This window comes from Vidua macroura, chromosome 17 (genome assembly GCF_024509145.1).
Source record: "Vidua macroura isolate BioBank_ID:100142 chromosome 17, ASM2450914v1, whole genome shotgun sequence".
NCBI classification, from domain to species: Eukaryota; Metazoa; Chordata; class Aves; order Passeriformes; family Viduidae; genus Vidua; species Vidua macroura.
In genome coordinates, this window is record NC_071587.1 from 4453007 (window position 1) to 4472611 (window position 19605).

Consider the following 19605-nt stretch of genomic DNA (forward strand, 5'->3'; position numbering starts at 1 on the left):
CAAAGCAAACAGCCTCCTTCCCCTCTTATCCAGAACACCCAGAGAAGCACATCAGTGTTTGCAACTTTAATATAAACCATGTCATATTTCCAATGACTTCAGCATATACAAGATAGAGCCTGATAAAAAAAACCAAAACACACAGTTGTACCAGCACAAGGTTCCCCACAGCACGAGCATCACACAGCTTTTAGAAAGACCCTCGTTTATCCCCGTGTTGCTCTGAACCCCCTCTCCTCCCCACAGCAACAGCACAGAACAGCTTAAAAAAAAACGTGGGAAGTGACATTCAATGAATACACCAGCTTTTAAATTAAGGCAGAATAAATAACTGTTCCACATCAGTGATGGGCATTTTCAGGTGAGTGCTGGAGTCTGGAGCATGGCCACCACTCATTGTTCACTGCCCGTGCTCATTACAGTAGTGTTGGTGTGCCTGGGGCAAGTCAAGCACATACTGTGAAAGTATCTCCCACCCCCAACCAGAGTTCAGCTATAAAGGTATTTTTATTTTTCCAAGCAACTCAGTCTCTTTCCCCACCCCCCTTGATCTGGGATTTGCCTCCTACACGTTGGCTCCTCCATCACAGCCTTGTTGTTGCTGCAGTAGCATGTCAATCCTGGACCAGAAAGATCATCCACTCACTTTGAGGAGGATCACACTGGCCTGAAGGGCCACAGTGCAGTTCAGGATTCACAGATCTGCAGTTGCCTTTGGAGCAATAACTGATGAACAGTTTTTCACTCAGCCCAGGATGAGCAGCTCGAGTGACAGAGTTCATTTAAAGGAAGGAAGCCATTGTTCATAGTGATGTGAAGAGTTTCCTTTTCTGTTGAGAGCTTTGAGAAAGACATTGGACATAGCTGAGCATAACTCCACAAAAAAAAAAAAAAAAGTAAAATAAACGTGTCCAGTTAAAGGGACATGGCTGTTGATGTGAATGATGGCACATACCTCAACCATAAATATAACCACAGAGTGAATACAATTCTGCCAAGCAGCACAAGACACTCAGGGGAAATCATAGTCAGTGTCCTGCTTTCCCTGACAGGGCAACATTCATTTAGGGAGAAAATCCACCAAACAGCAAAAATTAAGAGCTCTTCCATCCCAGCTCCCAGCTAGTTACTGTGTTAGTGCCAATTGCCTTAAACCATGAGAAAAGGACAGTACCAATCCTCTCAAAAGGGAAAATAAAAAAAAACCAACAAAAAAACCACAAAAACCCATTCATTTAAAATATGGCTTGACAAAGCCTTTGTAAAACTTAAATGTCCTCTTCAGTTGGTGCATATGAAAATCCTAAAAATGCATCTGAGGCACTGGGGCTGCTGGCTGCTAGGTCAGGCGTGCGGGTGATGGAGGCAGAGATGGCTTCTTGGGTGAACTCAGGATCAAAGTGTCGCAGATCAGCTGGGCCAGCCTAAGCCAAGGAGCAGAGAGACACAATCACCGAGTGAGCAAACCCAAACCAGACCCTGTGTTCACACAGTCCAACACAGCTGCTCTTCCAAAAGAGCCATCACCACTGCATCTGCAGGTCCCAACCCACACCTCAGAACCTTCAGTGTCCACATGAGACATCTGGAGAGGATCCCTTCTGTAAAACAGACAGAATTTCCCACTTACCACATTGGGGTTGAATGGAGGAGTAATCCTCTTATGATATAAATCATCCCAGTTTATTGGGCTGAAGAATACATGGTTCTTTATCTCAAGCTGTACAGAAAGCAGGAAGGAAAAATCAATTTTCTGCCAACACTCATTTTTCAGCACCTGGTCTCACAGCTTTAAGTGGTTGACTTGAAGTTACCACTCATATCTACAAATCCTTAATACATGAGGGTCCTGGTCCAGGAATCCCCCGAAGGGAAATGACCCATCTCACACTGGTGTCCTTAGCTGGCCACCACCCCTCTCCCTTTGGAAATCCAAGTCAACCCCAGGTGTTCCTTGCAGGAGGCTGAAGGAACAGACTGTGTGGGAGGGTTTTTCCAAGGCAGTGCTGTTATGAAAGAAATGCTCAGAATAGAAGTCTTCCCATCCATCCTCCCTCCTGCTCATAGTGAAGGCCACCTACAAAGTCTGTTTTGGCACCCAGCCTCCTCTTCTGGTCCTTGTGGAGAAGTCCCTGAAGGATGTCACAAGCTGCCACAGTCTTGGTTCCTTGGATCTGTAGTGGCTTGTGCAGAATGTTGTCATACATCTGAGACACATCCCGGCTGTAAAAAGGAGGCTAATTTGAAAGAGAGGAGAAGCAGCCAGGTAAAACATGAGCTACCAGAAGGAGCCACACATTGCAGGGCAAAATGAGTCCTGCAGTGAGTAGATGAGGGAGACCTGCCACACCTCTGCTCAGAAGGGCAGTGGTAGGATTGGACCAGATCATTAACTCAGGATTTAGTTGTCTATAAAGTACCTTGTGAACACCAGACCAACCTCACACTACAGCTTTTGCAAATCAAATTTCCACTACATAAAGTAAACCAGCCCATTTCCAAACTTACCAGTCCAAAGAGCATTTCATAGAGGACAGCTCCTAAGCACCACCAGTCTACTGTCCTGTCATAGGGCTGCTTCTTTAGCACCTCAGGAGCCAGATACTGGGAAGTCAGAGGGAAATATTGGAGTCAAATTATAAAGGAAGGGCTTTGCCCTTCTTAGTCACAAACCTGGCTGCAGTTCAAGTTGAACAAATGCATTAAGAATAACACAGGTGCTTTTCCTAGTGTTATCTAATAAACTCTTGACTTGCTTTGGAGCAATGGGGTTGAGAGCCCTCAAAGTGTCCTTGCAGACTACAAGAGGTCTCTTCCTCAAGTGGACTTTACAAGAATTTGACACCTGTCACAATTCAGCCAGCAATCCTGTCCCACTGTCAGACATCACACCTCTAAAGAACTCCTATATTTTTGAGAAAGCGGCAGTTTTCAGCACCTGTAAGTCTGTCCAAAGCAGCAAAACTACCAAGAGCCACCATTGAGCAGCAACAGGCAAGAAATTGATCAGCCTGCAGAAGAGCTTCCCACAGAATTACCTCTGTGTACTATCAGGCTCTGTCTAGAACAGGAAAACACCAACACACACCAAAACTAGAAAACAAAATCCAAACATTCCTGCTTGGTTCATGCTGTTCTATTGCATAAGTGAAACCTCACTGAAAAAAGGAGGGAAATTTCTGCCCCTTTCTACTGAGCTTGAAGGATGAAAGGTGTTGAGTTTACACACCCTTTGTCAAGCTGCCTGGGGAAAGCAGCAGGACAGGTATATTATTACCTAGGCTGAAGTGCTACCAAAATCCCCAGGCTCAGTAGGAAGGTGGCAGAAAAGCCTCCAAGAAGCCAGACTGGAAATAGGTTTTTGCAAAACCCAGTTGGAGTGCACTGGGGGGAAGGCATTTCCTCCCCTCTGAGCAGTGTTTGCATTCCAGTGGGGAGCCTGGTCCCCTCCTCTGTGCAGGACATTCTGCAGCTCCTGCATGCACCAAGGACACACAGGAGAGCACAGCAAGGTCCTGTGCAGGCCAGTACCAGCAGGCTCCTTGTTCTGCACTGCTGGAGTCTCAAAGCAGGTGAACAATTAGCAATCCTGCTCCCAGGGATAAGGTTGCCTCCCCCTCCACAGCTATTTTCACAAGCCTGGCCATTTCCAAGTGCAGGAACCCCTGCCTCAACAGCTCATTCATATCCAAAAATTGCTGTGTGGAGCTGTCTCTGCTGGATAGGGAAGGCCTTATCTGAACTCCAGCTTCAGGCTGACAACCTCAGAGCCCATATTTTTTTGAGGTGGCACATAAGCCCAAGATCCAGGGCACCAAGTGCCTGAAGGTTTCCAACTCCCCCAGGTCTCAGCAAAGCCCCAGCACATGCAGTACCTCAGGAGTGCCACAAAAGGTAGAAGTTGTCTCCTCTTGCTCCATTCCTTCTTTGCAGAGTCCAAAGTCTGTCAATACTATGTGTCCCTAAAGAAAAGACAAATTTTAGCTTGTCCCACTCTTTATGGAGAGGAGACAGGTTTTCCAAGTATTTGCCTATGCATTACATCTCGTGTGAGTTTTGGTTCCCACTGCTCATCTGCCTCCCCTCCCTCCCATTATGTTCACCCTATAGTACAGGTACTGGAGCCTGTCGAAAAAATAAAGTCTACCTTTCTTTTTATTTTTATTTGTCTACAGCTAGATAGCCATGAAGAGCTCCAGCACTGCTGTGATTTTCTGCTGCTTTATCCCAGAGCCAATTTATGTAACAAGTCACCACCAGAGCTGCAGCAGTGACCTGCTCTTCACCACCCTGATCCCTCCCCATGGGTCAGGTCCCAGCTTCTGGGAATGAGCACCAAAACCATGCAGTTCTTCAGAGGGCAAGCCCACTCATCCCTCCAGGATCTGCACAGAAGTGCAGGGGGGCAGACAGACAAAATCCATGCCGTGCCATCAGCTATAGTCCAGTTTGCAAAGCCACAGCCCTCTGCTTGTGGTCCTGATGTTTTTAAAGCCAGTAGGAAGCCAGCCCAAGCTGTGAAAATACCTGGCAATCCAGGAGGATGTTCTCAGGCTTTAAGTCCCTGCAAGACAAAGTGCTGTTTGAGCAGATTTGGCCAGATATTTAGAAAACCTGGATCTGAAACAGCATCAGCTAAGAACAGGTGCTAACAAAACCTCCCAATCCAGATCACCAAGAGCTTCCCAAATTGCAGGCTCCAATCAGTATACATACATGCAAACATAAACAGTCTGCTTTCACACAGGATCAGGTGTCAGCCTGCATTTCCATGCATAAATTGTTACTGAGAGATCACTTCTTACTTACTGAGACAGGCTTATTTTATGTTTTTAAACTTATTACTCTCAGGCTGATACTGGGAAGGGGAAATATTGATTTCTCAAGGTCGGGATTGAAGGCACTTGAGATGGTATTTCATGTTTAGACTCAGGTGTTTCTTATTTCTTATCTCTGTTGCAGTCTCACTACCATGAGTTCGGCAGCTTTTTCATTAGCAAGGCACAAAATGCCTAACTAACTCTTGTTACAAGGTCTTTTAAAACTAAACTGTCCAATTAATAAAGGACACCTGGATTATTTTCCCTTTTAACCCAATAACTGATCCCTCAAAGCCTGCAATGCGGACTTTTCTGTCCAATTACAAAACATCACCCAAACCCATGAAGAAGGAAGAAGGTGAAGAACAACCTGCCTCCGCCCTAAAACTTCCATCTTGCTTAATATTATTTCTATATTCTAAAATCCCAAGCTCTAAGTTTTCCACCCTGTGATATTACAGACTTCTAACCAACTCCACATCCGTAATCACAGTGCTATTATTCCATTTTAAAAGCCTGTTCCATGACCTCAGGTCAAATGCAGTGTTCTCTTGTGGGTCTGTGCCTTTAAGCACAGAAAGTTTAAAATTCTCAGCATCCAGGATTCCAACAGGGAAAGAACAGTTTATTGCCTGTCAGGTCCTGTGCAGGCCCTCTTGCAGGGGAAAATGCCAGCAGCACAGTCTTGTCTGGGGTAAGACGTTCTCCAGCTACTCCAGTCCTGCATTTCACTTCCCCAGTGAATCCTTTTCCCTCCCAACACTGCACCCTCTGCCTGGGCAGGCTTGCTGCCCCTGCCTTACCTGTAGATGATGTTTAGGGAATGCAGGTAGCCAACGGCACTGGCCACTTCTGCAGCGTAGAATCGGGCCCGGGGCTCACGGAAACAGCGCTCCCTTTGCAGGTGGAAGAAGAGCTACAGGAAGGTGAGAGGGTTAATCATGTCTCTAAAAAAATGAAGGCTAGTCTGGAGCAAGGCTGAAAGCCAGCTACATAAGTCAGAAGTGATTTGCAGCAGGTAGCACATTAACAGCATGAAATGAGCCCAAGCCAAGTGAATTTAAGCAATCCAAACACTTTTCTAAAAATTGTTTCATTTCTCCTCCTCATTCACAAAAAATAATAATTAATTCTCAAACCCCCCATCATCCTCTGACCTGGTTAAGCTCCTAGCTTACTACAACCCACAGGGTGATTACAGTGGTAGTATGGCCATGAGAAGTAATATATGCAGAGAGCTGAACATGCAAAAATCCCCAGCATGAACTCAATTTGGGCAAGGTATCCACCTTAACAATATCTTCCAGCCAGTTTCAGATAGCACAGAAAGACAGCTGAGAAAACTAAGCTTCTATAGGACAGAAAAATAATCTAGAAATTTGCAATGGCATCACCCCCAGACATGGATCCAGAGCTGGCACACAAAGGGGCTTCCCTAAAGCTCACCAACACCAATGTTTCCCATATTCCCCATAGGATTTTAAAATCTGCTTTTCTCAGAATCCTTACTTTGGGAATTATCTGACTCAGGTCATAGCCAGCAAGATCTTTACTCAATTTACAAGTGATATATCCTGCCAGGTATTCCTGGCTGCTCCTTGCCAGCAGTCAAAACATTATCCCTCAACATCATTATCTTCTGACAAGAAATAGTTTTAAATAAAGCAGCATGTTTGTGAAGGACCAAAAAGGATTAAAACAAAGCCTGTAAGTGCACTTGCCTCTCCTCCATTTACATAGTCAAGCACAAAATAAAGCTTCTCCGAGGTCTGGAAGGAGTAGTGGAGTCCCACAAGGAAGGGGTGCTTGACATTTTTCAGGAGCACGTTGCGTTCTGCCATGATGTGGTTTTGCTATCAAAAAGCAGATAAGACATTTAAGGTTTCAGGCAAAGATCCAGCCCAGCCTGTCCTAAGGGCTCACTGATGCTTTCAAAGCAGGTAGAAGCTGGGAGCCCATGAGGGTCATTTCCAGTCCCAAAAAGAGAACCACTCCCTCCTATCTGACCTAATTAATCTCAGTTCTTTTGTTCTCATGGCTCAGGCAAATCCATGTTTAACATGTGAATTGCCTGCCTGAATACCAGGTACCCCAACTGCATTACCAGGAGAGCCCATACACTGACCACAATTTCCAGAATAGCCCAGGAGAGCAGACATACCTCCTTTTTCTTGAGGATGGTTTTCTTATGCAAGACCTTCACTGCATAAAAAGTCCCATCACACTTGCGTTTGGCCAGGAGAACCTGCAACAGAAAGTTCTCTGTCACAGCTGTCTCACCTTGGTCAGGGTTTCCTCATTAGCTCAACCCTCTTGTGAGTGATTATACACAGAAAACTACTTCAGAGGGCCTGTACAGCTACAGGGTTTTAAAGACCAAGCTCCAGCCCTCTCAATTTCCAGCACTTTTTCATTGCCAGAAGAAAAGCACTCAGTATCTCCACATATATCCCCTAGAACACCCAATAGAAAATAGTTTTGGCGCATTTGGGGCCAGTCCCATTTAAAGTGAATCCTGCCTGTCTCCAAGGTTTTTCTGAAGATCTTTTGCTGAACAAGTTTGAAACTTATTTTGAATCAAGCACTGCTCTTTACCACCACCCTGAGCATAAAACACCTCACTCCTCAATCCTTGGAGAGGTTGAATGTCCTTAAAGTTAGAATGGACTATTAATAACCATATCTGAGGTTTTATTTAATCTCAGTCCCACTCAGGCCAAACACCTCAGGAGAGGTGCAAGCAGCAGACACAGTCAGAAACTTCAGCAACACATTTTCCTTCCAAGCTGCCTCCAACCACCTAGAGCCCACCTGTACAAGCCCACTTACTTTTCCAAAGCTTCCTTTGCCAATAACCTTCAGGAAGTCAAAGTCTGTTGGCTTGGCACTGTTGGGCAAGAATGAAACAAGTTAATGTTTCTGGGAGAGAAACACGCAACAGTAACACCACCATCAAAGCAGAGTTCCTGCTTGGAAAAACGAGTGTTTGTGAAAGGGATTAAAGGGCACTGGTGGGTGACCCTCACTCCCCGGCAGCTCAGGATTCACACTGTGTGTGCCAGAGCACCCTGCAGAGCGCGAGCAACCCCTCAGCAGCCCAGGGGCTGAAGGCGGCAGCAGTGACAGCGCCTGTAAGGACTAAGTGATGTCTTTACAGGGGACACAGTTTATCCGTGTTTCTAGACAAAGATAGCCAGGAAGGCAGCAGTGACAAAGAAGACCTTCCCTTACTACCTCTCAAAAGAAAAGGGACAAGGGGCTACAGATGTGGCCAGGACAGGATGATTATAATGAGTACTGGCTAGAACTTAGTCTTGGAAGCTTTGGTGGCACATGTGGTGTTAAAGGCCAAGAAGTGTAATTGTCCTGACTCCTGCAGACACCACTCTGTGACACACAGGGACCATCTGCATCCCCCTACTAAATCTCTTCACACTCCACACCCTACCTGGCTCTGCAGGGAGCTTACTTGGGGTTAGCAGAAGGTCCGAGGTTGATGTTTTCGGTTGGTGTTGAAGGCTAGAGAAGATAACAAGAATTTTAGTCACAATATCTATGCCACAGGTTGGATTTTCCCTTCCTCAACACAACATCCCTCCCACAGAGCCATTGATAAACACCCAGCAGCAAGAGACCCAGTGGATACTTCAGCAAACATTTAAGGTCTCTTTAGATGGCCTTATGCACACCCAGCACCACAGAGCTGCAGCCTCTCTCTTCCCAAAGACAAGGAGATACACACACACACACACACACACACACACTCTCTCTCTTCCTCCTGTTCCCTAGGAATCTTACTGTCCCCAGACTCTGGGAGCACCATGCCTTGCCCAAAAGGACCTCCCTGCTGTTTTTCCCTACCCAGAATCACCCACAGGACAGGGCACCTGCTCTCCCAGCAGGCTAACACAGGCTCTCTCCTTGTTTTTCATCTAAAGGCACCAGCCCCCTTTGTCCCAAAGGTGAGGATTTGCTTGTTCAGAGCAATGATCTCACCTGGGTGCTTTTGTCTGGGCTCCGGGAACGATCCATTAAAAAAACAACTCGCTCAGCACTTGGGAAAAGAAGAGGAAGTCAGTGTTGGATACAAAATCTGAGAGAGAAGCAGCTTCACACCATTAACTTGCCGGGGAGTAGTACAAACCCCAGTGTGTGCACCCCTTCCATCATAGGAGGGCTCAGCTGAGCTCCCCAGCACTGCTACCCCCAAAGGATGGGGTACCTGCACTCTGGGGGAGGCAGGGAATGGTGTGTGCTGACAGGAGATTAGGGAAGCAGGGCTCCTGGGTGAACAAGCTTATCTAATATTGGCCCCTGACTCAGAAACTGCACAAGCACAGGAGGGCCAGCACAGCCCCAGCAGCAACGCAGCACCAGGCCAGGTGCAGTCAGACCCCTGTCCAGGCAGGTGCAGCCCCCTCCCCACTGCACAGGGGTGCTGCAGTGCAGTGAGTATCCCCACAGGGCAGCCAGGAGAGTCCAGCTAGGTCCAGCCACCACGGTCCATGGGGCTGGCAGCAGCCAGAGGCCACTCCCCAGGCCAGGTCAGACCAGGACAGCTCAGGGATGTTGACATTGCAGGGAAGAGGAGCTGCCATGGCAGCCAGGGCAGGGTTGGTGAGCAGAGACATTAAAGACTTCTTGTCTGCCTGGAGCAGCTTTTGCTGGGGCTGGAGAAGCCAGACTTGAACACTCATTGGTTCAGATCCATCCTGCCTGAGCATCACTGGGGATGGGTGAGCCATACCTCAGGGATTCCTCCCTTATGGTTTCAAGGTTTCCCCTATGCTCTTTGCAAAGGCCAGAATTAAGAAGATAACATGAATAAAACAGCTCTGCTCCCTTCTCCCCTACCCCAGAGAGCTTAGACCCCCCCCCAGCCCCACCGCACTATGTCGAGGCTCTGAAGGCTCTCATCCCCACAGCCACCCTCTGCCCCACCCCTCCCAAAAAGGGGACCCAAAGACCCCAGCAGCCTCTCCACATCTCACCTGTGGGTGCTCCCACTCTCTGCCCCCACACACCACGAGGCACAGACCCCCAGCCATCCCAAAGAAACCCCTCCTGCACAGCCGGGCTGGGCATGGCAGGAGCTGCCAGGCAGCAGCGGATGCTGGCAGCTGTATCAGGGACTGCCCACATCTGCCCCGTGCCAGCCAGCTCCATCCACCAGCCAGCCAGCACAGGGGTTATCAGCTGAGCTGTTAAAGGGCTCCCATCCCACTGGGAGGGGTTCATACTCACTATGAGCAGAGCCTGGAGCCAGAGGCCTTGATGGTTTGTTCTATCCTCTCCCGGCCGTGCTTGATGAGTTCTGTGAGCAAAGTTGGAGCACCGAAGCCGATTAGCTGGCAGCGTGATCACAAGTGCACAGAGGCACATTTGTTCTTCACTGACCTTGCTCTTCTCTCCACAGCCGGCCTCCTCCCCCTTCCACTCACATACCAAAATAACCAGGAAATTATAGGAACCAGGACATCTTCCCTCCCAGCCTCACCAGGAGCCCTCAATAGCTCACAGGAGAGGGATGAGTGCCACAAAACAGACACCCTCTCTGGTGGCCAAGGGGACTCAGGCTGAAGCACCACTGTCAAACTTTCCTGAGCCACCCCTGTGTCCCCAGGGGGGACAAGGAGGGTGCTTACAAGGACGAGGTTGTACTGGGATGCGTCACACACTTGGCACATCCACTGTCCCTTCCATTCAGGACTCTGTGAGTAATTAGGGATGTGAATGAAACCTTTCAGGCCCTGCAGGAGGTAAGCCAGCACACACATCACAGCAGTGACTTGCCCAAGGACACATAGCCAGTGCCAGAAGCTGGAATTCCCACCATGGAGCATCTCTGCTGCTCAGCTGTGCAGGCAGTTGCCACCACTCATCATCATCATCATCACCTCTCTCTTCACAGAGAGGAAGCTCTGAGCCTGCTCCCTGCTGCACAGGCTGAGCCAGAGGGAAGCCCAAGGAGTGCAGCCGGTACAGAGGAGTTCCTTGTTTTACTTAGGGGAAGATAGCAAAATTATTTCAAGACTCAGTTTTACTCCTCAGTTCTGGCACTGAAAGAAAAGCAAGAATCAAAGCATTCACAGAAATAGGTGTTTCCTTCTCCATCTAAAAAGAAGGGGCTTTATAGACACAAGCAAGCTGTCATCCTGGACTAGCTCTTCTACAGACCAAGGAATGGACAGCACCAACTGCCAGAGCCCACCTCCCTGGGCAAGGATTTCGTCGGACAATGAGTGTTGAGGCAAACAAGCCCATAACAGAGCCCTTCCTGCATGGATCTTTGGACCTGCCAGGCAGGAGGTCCTGTGAGCTCCTGAGAGCCCCTGAACTGGTCACATCAGCAGATCTGGGATCTGGGGGCAGCTCTGATGAGCAGCCAAAATAATAAACTGTGAATTTAGAGTGTCTGAATGGGTAAGAAAGGCAAAGCAGGAATTTAAATCAAAGCCCATGAACCATGCAGAGGAGAACTTACAACATCAGGCTGGTCTGAGCCTCTGACCTTGTCCACACCTTCCCCTGCAGCAAGTCCAAGATCCTGTCCCAGCTGGCAGCCACCAGCAGGGACAGCACCCAGACAGATCAAGCCCCATCTCCTCCCACTGGGCATAGTCCTTTCCCTGACAGCCTGGCTCGCCCAGGTCTGCTGAAGGTCATCCAACACCTGCCTCAGGGCTGTGTCTGCCTCACAGGCTGGGCAGATTCACGGCCACAGCAGAAGGACATCACTGCTGCTGTCTCTGGGCAGACAACGCTCCCTGAAGGATCCAGGCCTGGAAGGAGGCTGGCACAGGGCACACAGGTGTGTGTGGACAAGCTCCAAGCTGCACATAGCAGCAGTGGGGAGAGGAGTGAAGGTTCCCACCCCTGCTCAGGAGCCTCTTGCCAGGGCAACCCATCCAAACACCTCACTTCTGCAGCTGCATTGGGTGATACAGCCCATTTTCTCCAAATCTGAAGCCCCACAAGCATGGGTTTGGCTTCAGGGCCAGCTTGCTGCCTCTGTTCTGATCCCAGACTCAGGGGAAATAGTGACTCAGGCACAGAGGGAGATATCACAGCTTGGGCATCTCGGAGAGCACATGGGCAAGCCATGGAAACACATCCACGTGCCTTGGAGGTATTTACAGGGTGCAGGACAAGTTTCTGACTTGCTCCAAGGGGCTTGAACAAGCCTATTTTAGCAACCTGCAGGTAGCTAAAAGCTCCGAGCCCCTTCCTGCCTGGCAGCCCATTCATGCCTCCCTCCACCAGCCCTGTTCTGCTCCACTGCCTCTTCGCTGGAAGTGAAGCCACTCAACAAGTCCCTGCTGACCAAGGGCAGCCTTTTCCAACACAGCTTTTTCATTAAAGGGACTTGTTCTGAGGTTAAAGTCTCTGGCACTGAAGTACCATACCCATTTGTAGGATGCGTATATCTCCATCCCACATCACTTTCTATTCAAGTTCCAAGCCACCTTCCCCAGCCCAAGTCCACCTTCAAAATCAGGTTAGTTTGTGGTTTAAATCTCACAAACAGCCAAGCAGGCTTTTCCTTATCACTAACAAACCCTACTCCCCCTAAAGCACAAAGATTTCCTGAGCGCACACACTGAACAACAGAACCAGAAATAGGTCATGAAGACACGCTGGAATCTTGGTTATCCATGCCCGGCTGCATCCCTCCTTGTGCCTGCTGGTGCAGCACAGATGCTCCAGGCACGGCCAGGGCCACACAGAGCATTGGCAAGCAAGTCTAGGAACTCCCCAATATCATGGGAGCATCAGGAACACAGACCCCTGCTCCCCACTCCCCCCTCCTCAAACACCATTTCACCCCAGCTCCCAGCCACAGGCACCCCCCAGGCAGGAAGCACCTGCTCACACAACAGAAAGCTGCTACTTCCAAGTTGGAGCAGTTACTGCAGCTAAACGTCCCCCCACCACACCTCCCTCAGTAACATACGTTTGCTTCCAAGCACAGCACGAGCAGCTCCCTGTTCCTCGCACAGTTCTGGCAGTGGTGACCCACATTCCCATGCCAGCCCAGCGTTATTTGCTACAAACACATTACTAATGCAACGCGTACCTCGCACGGAGACACAACCTCACAGACTCGTCATCTGCGGGCTGCTCCCACCTCCTCCCTGATGTCACCGCTCTCGGCAGCCTTCCCTGCCTAACCTACATTGCAAACCCCTCCGAGCCAGTCCCTCGTCCCCTCCTGCTCTGGGAAGGGCTGGCTGCCAGCCTGGAGAGACCTGGCAGGGCAGTGGCTGGGACAGCAGGTGATGCTGTGGAGGAAGCTCAGAGTTTGGAGGGGCAGGGGTGAGGAAAAGGCATCAAAGGCAGCCCACAGCTTTCACCTGGCACAGGGGCTGCTCACAGCTTAAGGGGGAGATGCCCCAGTTTCAGCTCAGAGAGGAGCAGGGAGGGAGGTGGGAAGGAGGATTCCTGCAAACACGTGCTTTTACTGGGGAGAGAAGAAAAGGCTCAAGTTTTCCCCTGCTACAGATCTAAGAGATAGCTGCAAGCTAGTACTGAACTCCACTTTCATCCCCATTGAGACACTACAGCAAGTCCAGGAAGAGGTTAGGAAAGACTTTAAAGAACTTCTGCATTTCAGGAAGCTTTCTTAGCCACCCTCTAGAGAGCTCCTGGCTTGTCAAATTTTCTCCTGCAGACCTGTTCCCTACACCCCAGGGACACTGCAAAACAGAGCAGAAACCCAGCCAAGCAGCCCTGGCTCAGGGCAAGCTGGAGACAGCCAATCCTCAAAATTTTAGAGAAAAGCTACATTGCAGAACTTAAAGAAAACAGCAGGTGGCTAAAGTTTGAAGCACTTTGCAAAAAAAAAAAAAAAAAAAAAAAAAAAATCTATGAAAACAAGTCATCAAACATACCTGGGAGCACATCCCCCAGAGGCTGAGTCCTGAAGCATGGGAAGCAGTCCACAACCACCGAGCACAGAGACCTCTCATTGCCCACACTTCCCATCCCTGCACCAGCCCACCCTGCCTGCCCTGTTAGGCCAGGAGCCCAGAGCTCCTTCCTAAAACCCAGAGGAGAAGAGCTTTGTTTCCTGCAGCAGCTCATTTAACCCCTAAACACAACCAACTCCTCAGAGTGATCACACCACTGCTGGTGCCTCACTGCAGCACTTTAAAGAGAGCAGGAAAAGCTGACCAGCTGCAAAAGATGAAGAAACACCTACTAGCTGTACCCAAGGAGTGAGAATTTAGGTGGGGAGGAGGAGGTGCAGGTGGTGTGTAGAAGTAAATTACAGCCTGGCAGGCAGCTCAGGTGTTCTGAATAATTTTTTACAAGTCAGCTGGAAATTCGTCTGCTGTCCAGGGGTTTGGAGGAAGGTCAAAACTGGCATTTGGTTCAGGTCAAACCCTGAAGAAGCTGATTTTTACAGTGTCCTGGGGACCCTGGAGGGCTGCAGCCAGGGCAGCCAGGCTGGTGCTTTGCAGCACTACTAACTGCAAACATAAACACATGGGGAGCCTGGTGATTTGAGAGACCAGAGACTGAGCTCTGAGCAAAAGGAGACCTGGGAGAAGGGCTGATGTCTTTTCTCTCTTCATTAAATATAAAGCAGTTGCTTTTTGCTTCCATTGTAGTTTCCTATTAAAATCTCCCTGTGTGCAGCTGCAGCAGCAGGAAAGCAGCTTCTGGAGCAATTTCAGTGCTGGGTGCAAGGAGGTAAAAGCCAGGCTGTGGCAGCATTCCCTGTGGGAAGCAGAAAGGCTGGCCACCGTGGGATGGGTCCCTCACCCAGACTGCAGGGGGAAATCATCGGGAACATCTGATGTGCTTGGTGCCATGTGTAATGAGGGAGGGGGAGCAGCATTTTGCTTGAAATATTACCTTCTTTCAGGTCAAAAGCTGATGTTTTGCTCAGCAAATATTCTCAAACTATCAGCATTAACATCTTTTAAGAATATCCCTTGTTTTTATTTTCTCCAGCTTTGCCTCCACTTGCATTGAAATGGTCAAATTTCAGAATAATTTTATCAGCTAACTTACATTTTCTAATCAGTGCCTTCTACTTTTGTTTCTTTAATGAAAATCTCAGTGTTATCAACAAAATATACTTGATTTTAATTTCCATGGAAAAAGGCATCTTTAATTAAAAACCCACTTTCTATCTAAAGAAGAGAAAGTAGGAGGATCTGTAAGGAAAATTGTAACAGGTAAAATGCATAAAACACCTAATCTGATGACAGCTAGTGATGGATAAAGTGATGTTTTGTCCATCCTACCTCCTCTGTGAGGATCACTGACCCTCCAGGGCTGGGTGTCACTCAGGGCCAGGTGTGCCAGGCAAAGCTGCCACCTCTGTGTGTGTCCCACGGGAGCCAGGCTCCCTGCAGCCCTTGCTGGGCAGGCTGAGCCCGGCTGGAGCCTGCCAGGAAGGCTCTGGAGCCCATCACTAGTGGGAGACCTCCACGGGGAAGCCTTCTCCATGCCCTCACCATGCCCAGGGCTCAGTGGCACCGTGCCACCCAGCAGCATTACCCTTTGTTTTGCCCAGGGCAGTGGAAGAGGGCTCCATCCAGGCCACGAACATAAGCCAGCCAGAATAATCTCCTCTCCTTGCAGCTGGGGCAGGAATTCAGCTGCTGGCTCCGGCTGTCCTCGGGAAGCAGAGCACGCAGATGTTCCTCCGCCTGCAAAGGTGAAGGGCACAGGAGTAAGAGCAGAGACGAGTCCTTGGGTGCAGCACTGGCTGCCTGTCAGCCAGGCATGGCTCTGGGACACGGGGACAGCACCCACCCAGCATTCAGTCTGCTGGAGATTACTGGGGGGCTCTGCCATCACCCCAGTGACAAAGCACTTTGGGACTGGCAGACAGAGGGAATGGAAGAGAGCTGAGAGGTTTGGCTCCTGTAACAGAAGAAATTTACCCAAAACCTGTTAAATGCATGTATTTCTGCTGTCAAAAAAGGATTTGGGATTTAGATGCTTTTGAGGAGCTGAAACCCAGTTCACCCTACTGTACCCAGGGTGACTGCCCTGACACCAGTGGCTCCCTGGCACAGGAGCAAACATTCCCTGGAAGCACAGGGAGACATGGCCCACTGCTGAATCCCCAGTGTAGGGCAGGTCCTCATCAGAAATTCAACATCAGACACCACCAGACACCTGGGGCAGCTGCAAGGGGCTCTGCCTGCCTGTGGAGCCCTGTGACTGTCCAGGGTGAGCAGTTGTCACCATGATGGCATGAGTGGGACAGGCAGGTGTGAGCAGGGTTGCCCTCCTGCCCTCCCCACGTGTAAGAGGTGAGGCTTTGCCCTTGCCCTGTCCTGTGTGCCCACAGCCAGTGCCCCCTGCAGCAGCTCTTGTCCCTCACCCATCACTGCCCGTGCCCATGGCAGGGCACGGCAGCGCCACACTGAAGGGACTCCTGGGTGTGGGAGCTCTTGCAGGGCACACACATCACACAGGCATGTGTCCCTGCAGCTGCCAGCAGGGGAACCATGCCCCCCAGCAGCAGCACTGACCTTGGCCCATTCCCCTGCCCAGAACTCACACGCTCCTGAACAAAATTAAACAATTCTGGTGGAGCTGGAGAGCTGCTGATGTCAGGGCTGGCTTTTGCCAGCATTGCTGTTCTTCTGTGCCTGGCTGCTGTTTTCCTGCCCTCCAGAGAACACATCTGTGCCCGGAAAACCTCTGCCTGGACCTGAGTTCAAAGGTGAGGAGCAGATCTTGGGCAATTTAACCCCTTCTGTGCACACCTCGTGCCTGGCCCTGGCCAGACCATGGGGGGAACAAACTCTGGCCACAGAGAGGGATTTTTTTCAGCTGGATTGGCACAGCTCAGAGCCTCCAGACATTGCCTATTCTTTCACAAAGAAACATTTTCTTTCCTCCCAAGGGAGGGAAGCTGCCTTTCTCTTCCCCAAGCCTTATAAGGGGTCAAGGGCTTCATGGTCCTTCCGTGGCTGAGTTGGATCCCTCCAGGAAGGACCACCCCAGCAAAGCCACGTTTGCAGCTTCACCAGGACAGGGCACATCCACTGGAGACAACAGGTCCAGCCCATTGTCTCTACACACAGAAAAGTACCCTCTCTCTCTCTCTTACAATATTTTATATGCTGTTTTACAGGGGAAGATAATCCTAATCTCCCTGTCTAGCAATATCCATAACCATAATCCTAAAAGTGTCACTGAAGCAGAACCACACAATCCTGAGCAATTGGAATTGCAGGGAAAGTCCAGATAAGGCTAAAGCAAATACTTCTCCAGAGAGCACAAAGCAAGAAGCCATGGATCTGCAGTGAAAGGTGACCTAAAATATTTGGCTACTCAGTTATCTCTGCTGGGTAAGAGCTAAAATGGGACAGGATTAGGATAGGATAGGATAGGATAGGATAGGATAGGATAGGATAGGATAGGATGGGATAGGATGTTCTTTAAAAGTTCAGAGGCTATTTGTTCCTTTTAGGAGGATTCATGAAAGAATAAATAGATTATTGGTGACCATTTCAGCACTTTAAAATATTTTTTCCCCTCTACATTTTTCTTTTAGCTTCAAAAAATCAGGCCTCTGCCTGAGGCTTTGCCTTTGATTTTGCCAAGCAATCCCACATAAGTGCTGGGATATTTTCCCATGTTTTGGAAAAAGGAGACAAGAGGAGGCCACTGGGGATCAGGTTTTTTATTCCAAAGGACAGCTAAGGTAAGATAGAGCAATTCTTGCCACTTTTTGTGCCTCTGTTTCTGTAAATATGAATGTGGCAGAATCTTACTGATCTCTTGTAAAGCCTTTACATTTTCTGTGGAATAAATTCCTCAGGTTATTATTGCCATTAAATTAAGTGGCTGGGACCTTTTTTGCTCCCAAGTTCTTTTCAAGTGTAGGCACAGTCTCAGTGAATAAATAACACACCACTGGGAGCAGTCTGACTGTAAGTGACCCTTCCTGGCCAGCCTTGTCCTTGCAAAAGGCTCAACTGTCCTTGCTGCTTGTTGTCCCCTCTTCTCCTTCCCAGCAGCACCTCAGGAGACATTACAGCCTGTGCCTGAGGGTCTTTAAAAAAAAAAAAAACAACAAAACAAAACAAACAAACACAAACCCAAAAAAACCACAAACCCCAAACCCTGTTTTTTGGGTTGAATACCTCTTTTCTCCTGTAGCACAGGTCAGTGTGACACAGGGCACCACCCCTAGGTCAAGCCCCAGATGTGCTCAGCCTGGTGGGGACAAGGGCAGAGAGGCAGTTTCCTGGCTGGATTGAGCAGGGCTTAGCAGCTCAGAAGTGGCTCTGAGGGCTGCACTGCCCAAACCCAGGCCCCTGGCTGCTGGCACAGCACTGGCTTCAGCAGGAGCAGCTGTGGGTGCAGTGTCCCTGGGAATGCCTCTCCTCTGTCTGCTCCAGCCCTGAGAGCTGCCAGCTCCAGCTCCACTGCATGGGATCCATGTTTTCAACCCTTTGCATCCATGTGCAAATCCTGGGAAGCAACTGGAGCTGGCACAGGCAGAGATTGTCTCCAGCAGAGTTCTGCATCCAGTGAGCGGCCCAGCCCAAGCTGGGCTCAAGGCATTGCCAGGACCTGTGAGCCCTTGTGCAAGAGCACCAGAGCCATCCTAAAATCTGCCAAGCCCAGCTCTGTTCCCCTGCTCTGGAACTGAGCAGGAACAGCCTCCCCCAGCCAGAGAGGGGTTTGGGAATGCTCTGTTAGAAGGCTGCTGGACACCTCTGAGCTTTACCAGGCCCAGCCTCAGAGACTCTCACAGCCCAGGAGACCACAGCCAACACAACCTGAAATTTCTGGTGTAAACTTCACCCTTCTGGTGCTGGCTGCAAATCCCAGTGGGGCCCAAGGCACCTTTCCTTGTGTGGGTGGCCCAGGACCACGGGGACACACAGTTAATCTCTGCTGATCTGCCAGCTCCTGAAATTACCAGGATCAGGAGCACTCATGGGTGCTGCCCACCCAGCTGAGTTGCTGTGGGGCTGCAGGGACAAGCAGGATGATGGAAGTTCCTTTGATGGAAGTTTCCTGGGGGAGGCAGAGCTAATGCCAGAAAATTTCCCAGCTAGTTTGCAGGGGCAGCAAGGAGGCTGCTCATCTCCTCTCTGGACTTCTCCACATCTGGGAAACAACCCTGCTGCTGGAACTCAACTTCCACTTCCACTCAACTTCCACTTCCACTCAACCCTCCACTTCCAGCTGCTGGCCCTGGGGAGCAGCTCTTCCACAGGCCAGCCAGGTTCCTGGCAGCAAGGGATGAATCCTTCACAAAACCCTCTGCTGCTCCCAAAGGGCTTCAGGAAGTCATTAACAGAAGGGAAAGTCTCAATCATCCCAAAGAAAGCAAAGGGCCATTACCTGCAGACAGGGCTCCTGGGATCCGGCAGCAGGGCTGGCAGGCACTGCCACACTCTCACCGTGGGAAGCAGCTTGTGCCTCTCTCCCTCCCGTTGTTTTTATTTTGGCAATGCAGTCTGAAGGTCGAAGAAGAAGTCCGAAGGAGTGGCTTGTGGCAGGCAGTAAATTATTACCCTGGACCGCTCTCCGAGGGGACCAAGGCACAGGGAGCTGGGGTGGGAGAGGAAAATCCCTCCTTGGGGGGATTAGAGGGCAGCTCGCTGGCAGGGAAGTGCAAAGGGTCAGAACAAAGTGCTCTGTTTGCCGGAGGCTGTGCTGGGTCACATGCCGGGTCCCAGCAGAGGTAATGAGGCATGGGTCACCTCCCAAACTCCAGCAAGACCTCCTGGCTGTGGACATGACCTATTGCCAACCCCCCAGCAACCCACAGACCTTGCCAGAGAGGAAGGAG

The 19605-nt window shown here is 49.8% G+C and overlaps 1 protein-coding gene across 2 annotated transcripts; it reads right to left on the minus strand.

Moving 5' to 3' along the window:
- Positions 1-51: 51 nt before the first annotated feature.
- On the minus strand, positions 52-19241 carry SGK2 (serum/glucocorticoid regulated kinase 2). Of its 2 annotated transcripts, none has more exons than XM_053993219.1 (15): positions 19155-19241; positions 15333-15484; positions 10065-10134; positions 8817-8874; positions 8290-8339; positions 7650-7707; positions 6982-7065; positions 6542-6673; positions 5624-5736; positions 4528-4564; positions 3876-3962; positions 2509-2604; positions 2082-2237; positions 1631-1720; positions 52-1424 (listed from the first exon to the last, which is right to left on the minus strand). In XM_053993219.1, the coding sequence occupies exons 2-15, from the start codon at positions 15382-15384 to the stop codon at positions 1269-1271; spliced, it is 1239 nt and encodes a 412-aa protein (XP_053849194.1). In that variant the 5' UTR covers positions 15385-15484; positions 19155-19241; the 3' UTR covers positions 52-1268. The 2 variants fall into 2 exon arrangements, with proteins under 2 accessions (XP_053849194.1, XP_053849195.1); XM_053993220.1 differs by lacking the exon at positions 19155-19241 and adding an exon at positions 17942-17964.
- Between the last annotated feature and the right edge of the window lie 364 nt (positions 19242-19605).

What these genes read in the sequence shown, in the direction of transcription:
- SGK2 (XM_053993219.1), bottom strand. Translation starts at nt 15,384, where the DNA reads ATGTTCGTGGCCTGGATGGAGCCCTCTTCCACTGCCCTGGGCAAAACA. An exon ending in TCCCTAAACATCATCTACAG is followed by an intron (nt 4,565 to 5,623) that starts GTAAGGCAGGGG and finishes TTTGTCTTGCAG; the next exon opens with GGACTTAAAGCCTGAGAACA. An exon ending in CCTTTTGTGGCACTCCTGAG is followed by an intron (nt 2,605 to 3,875) that starts GTACTGCATGTG and finishes CTGACTTCCCAG; the next exon opens with TATCTGGCTCCTGAGGTGCT.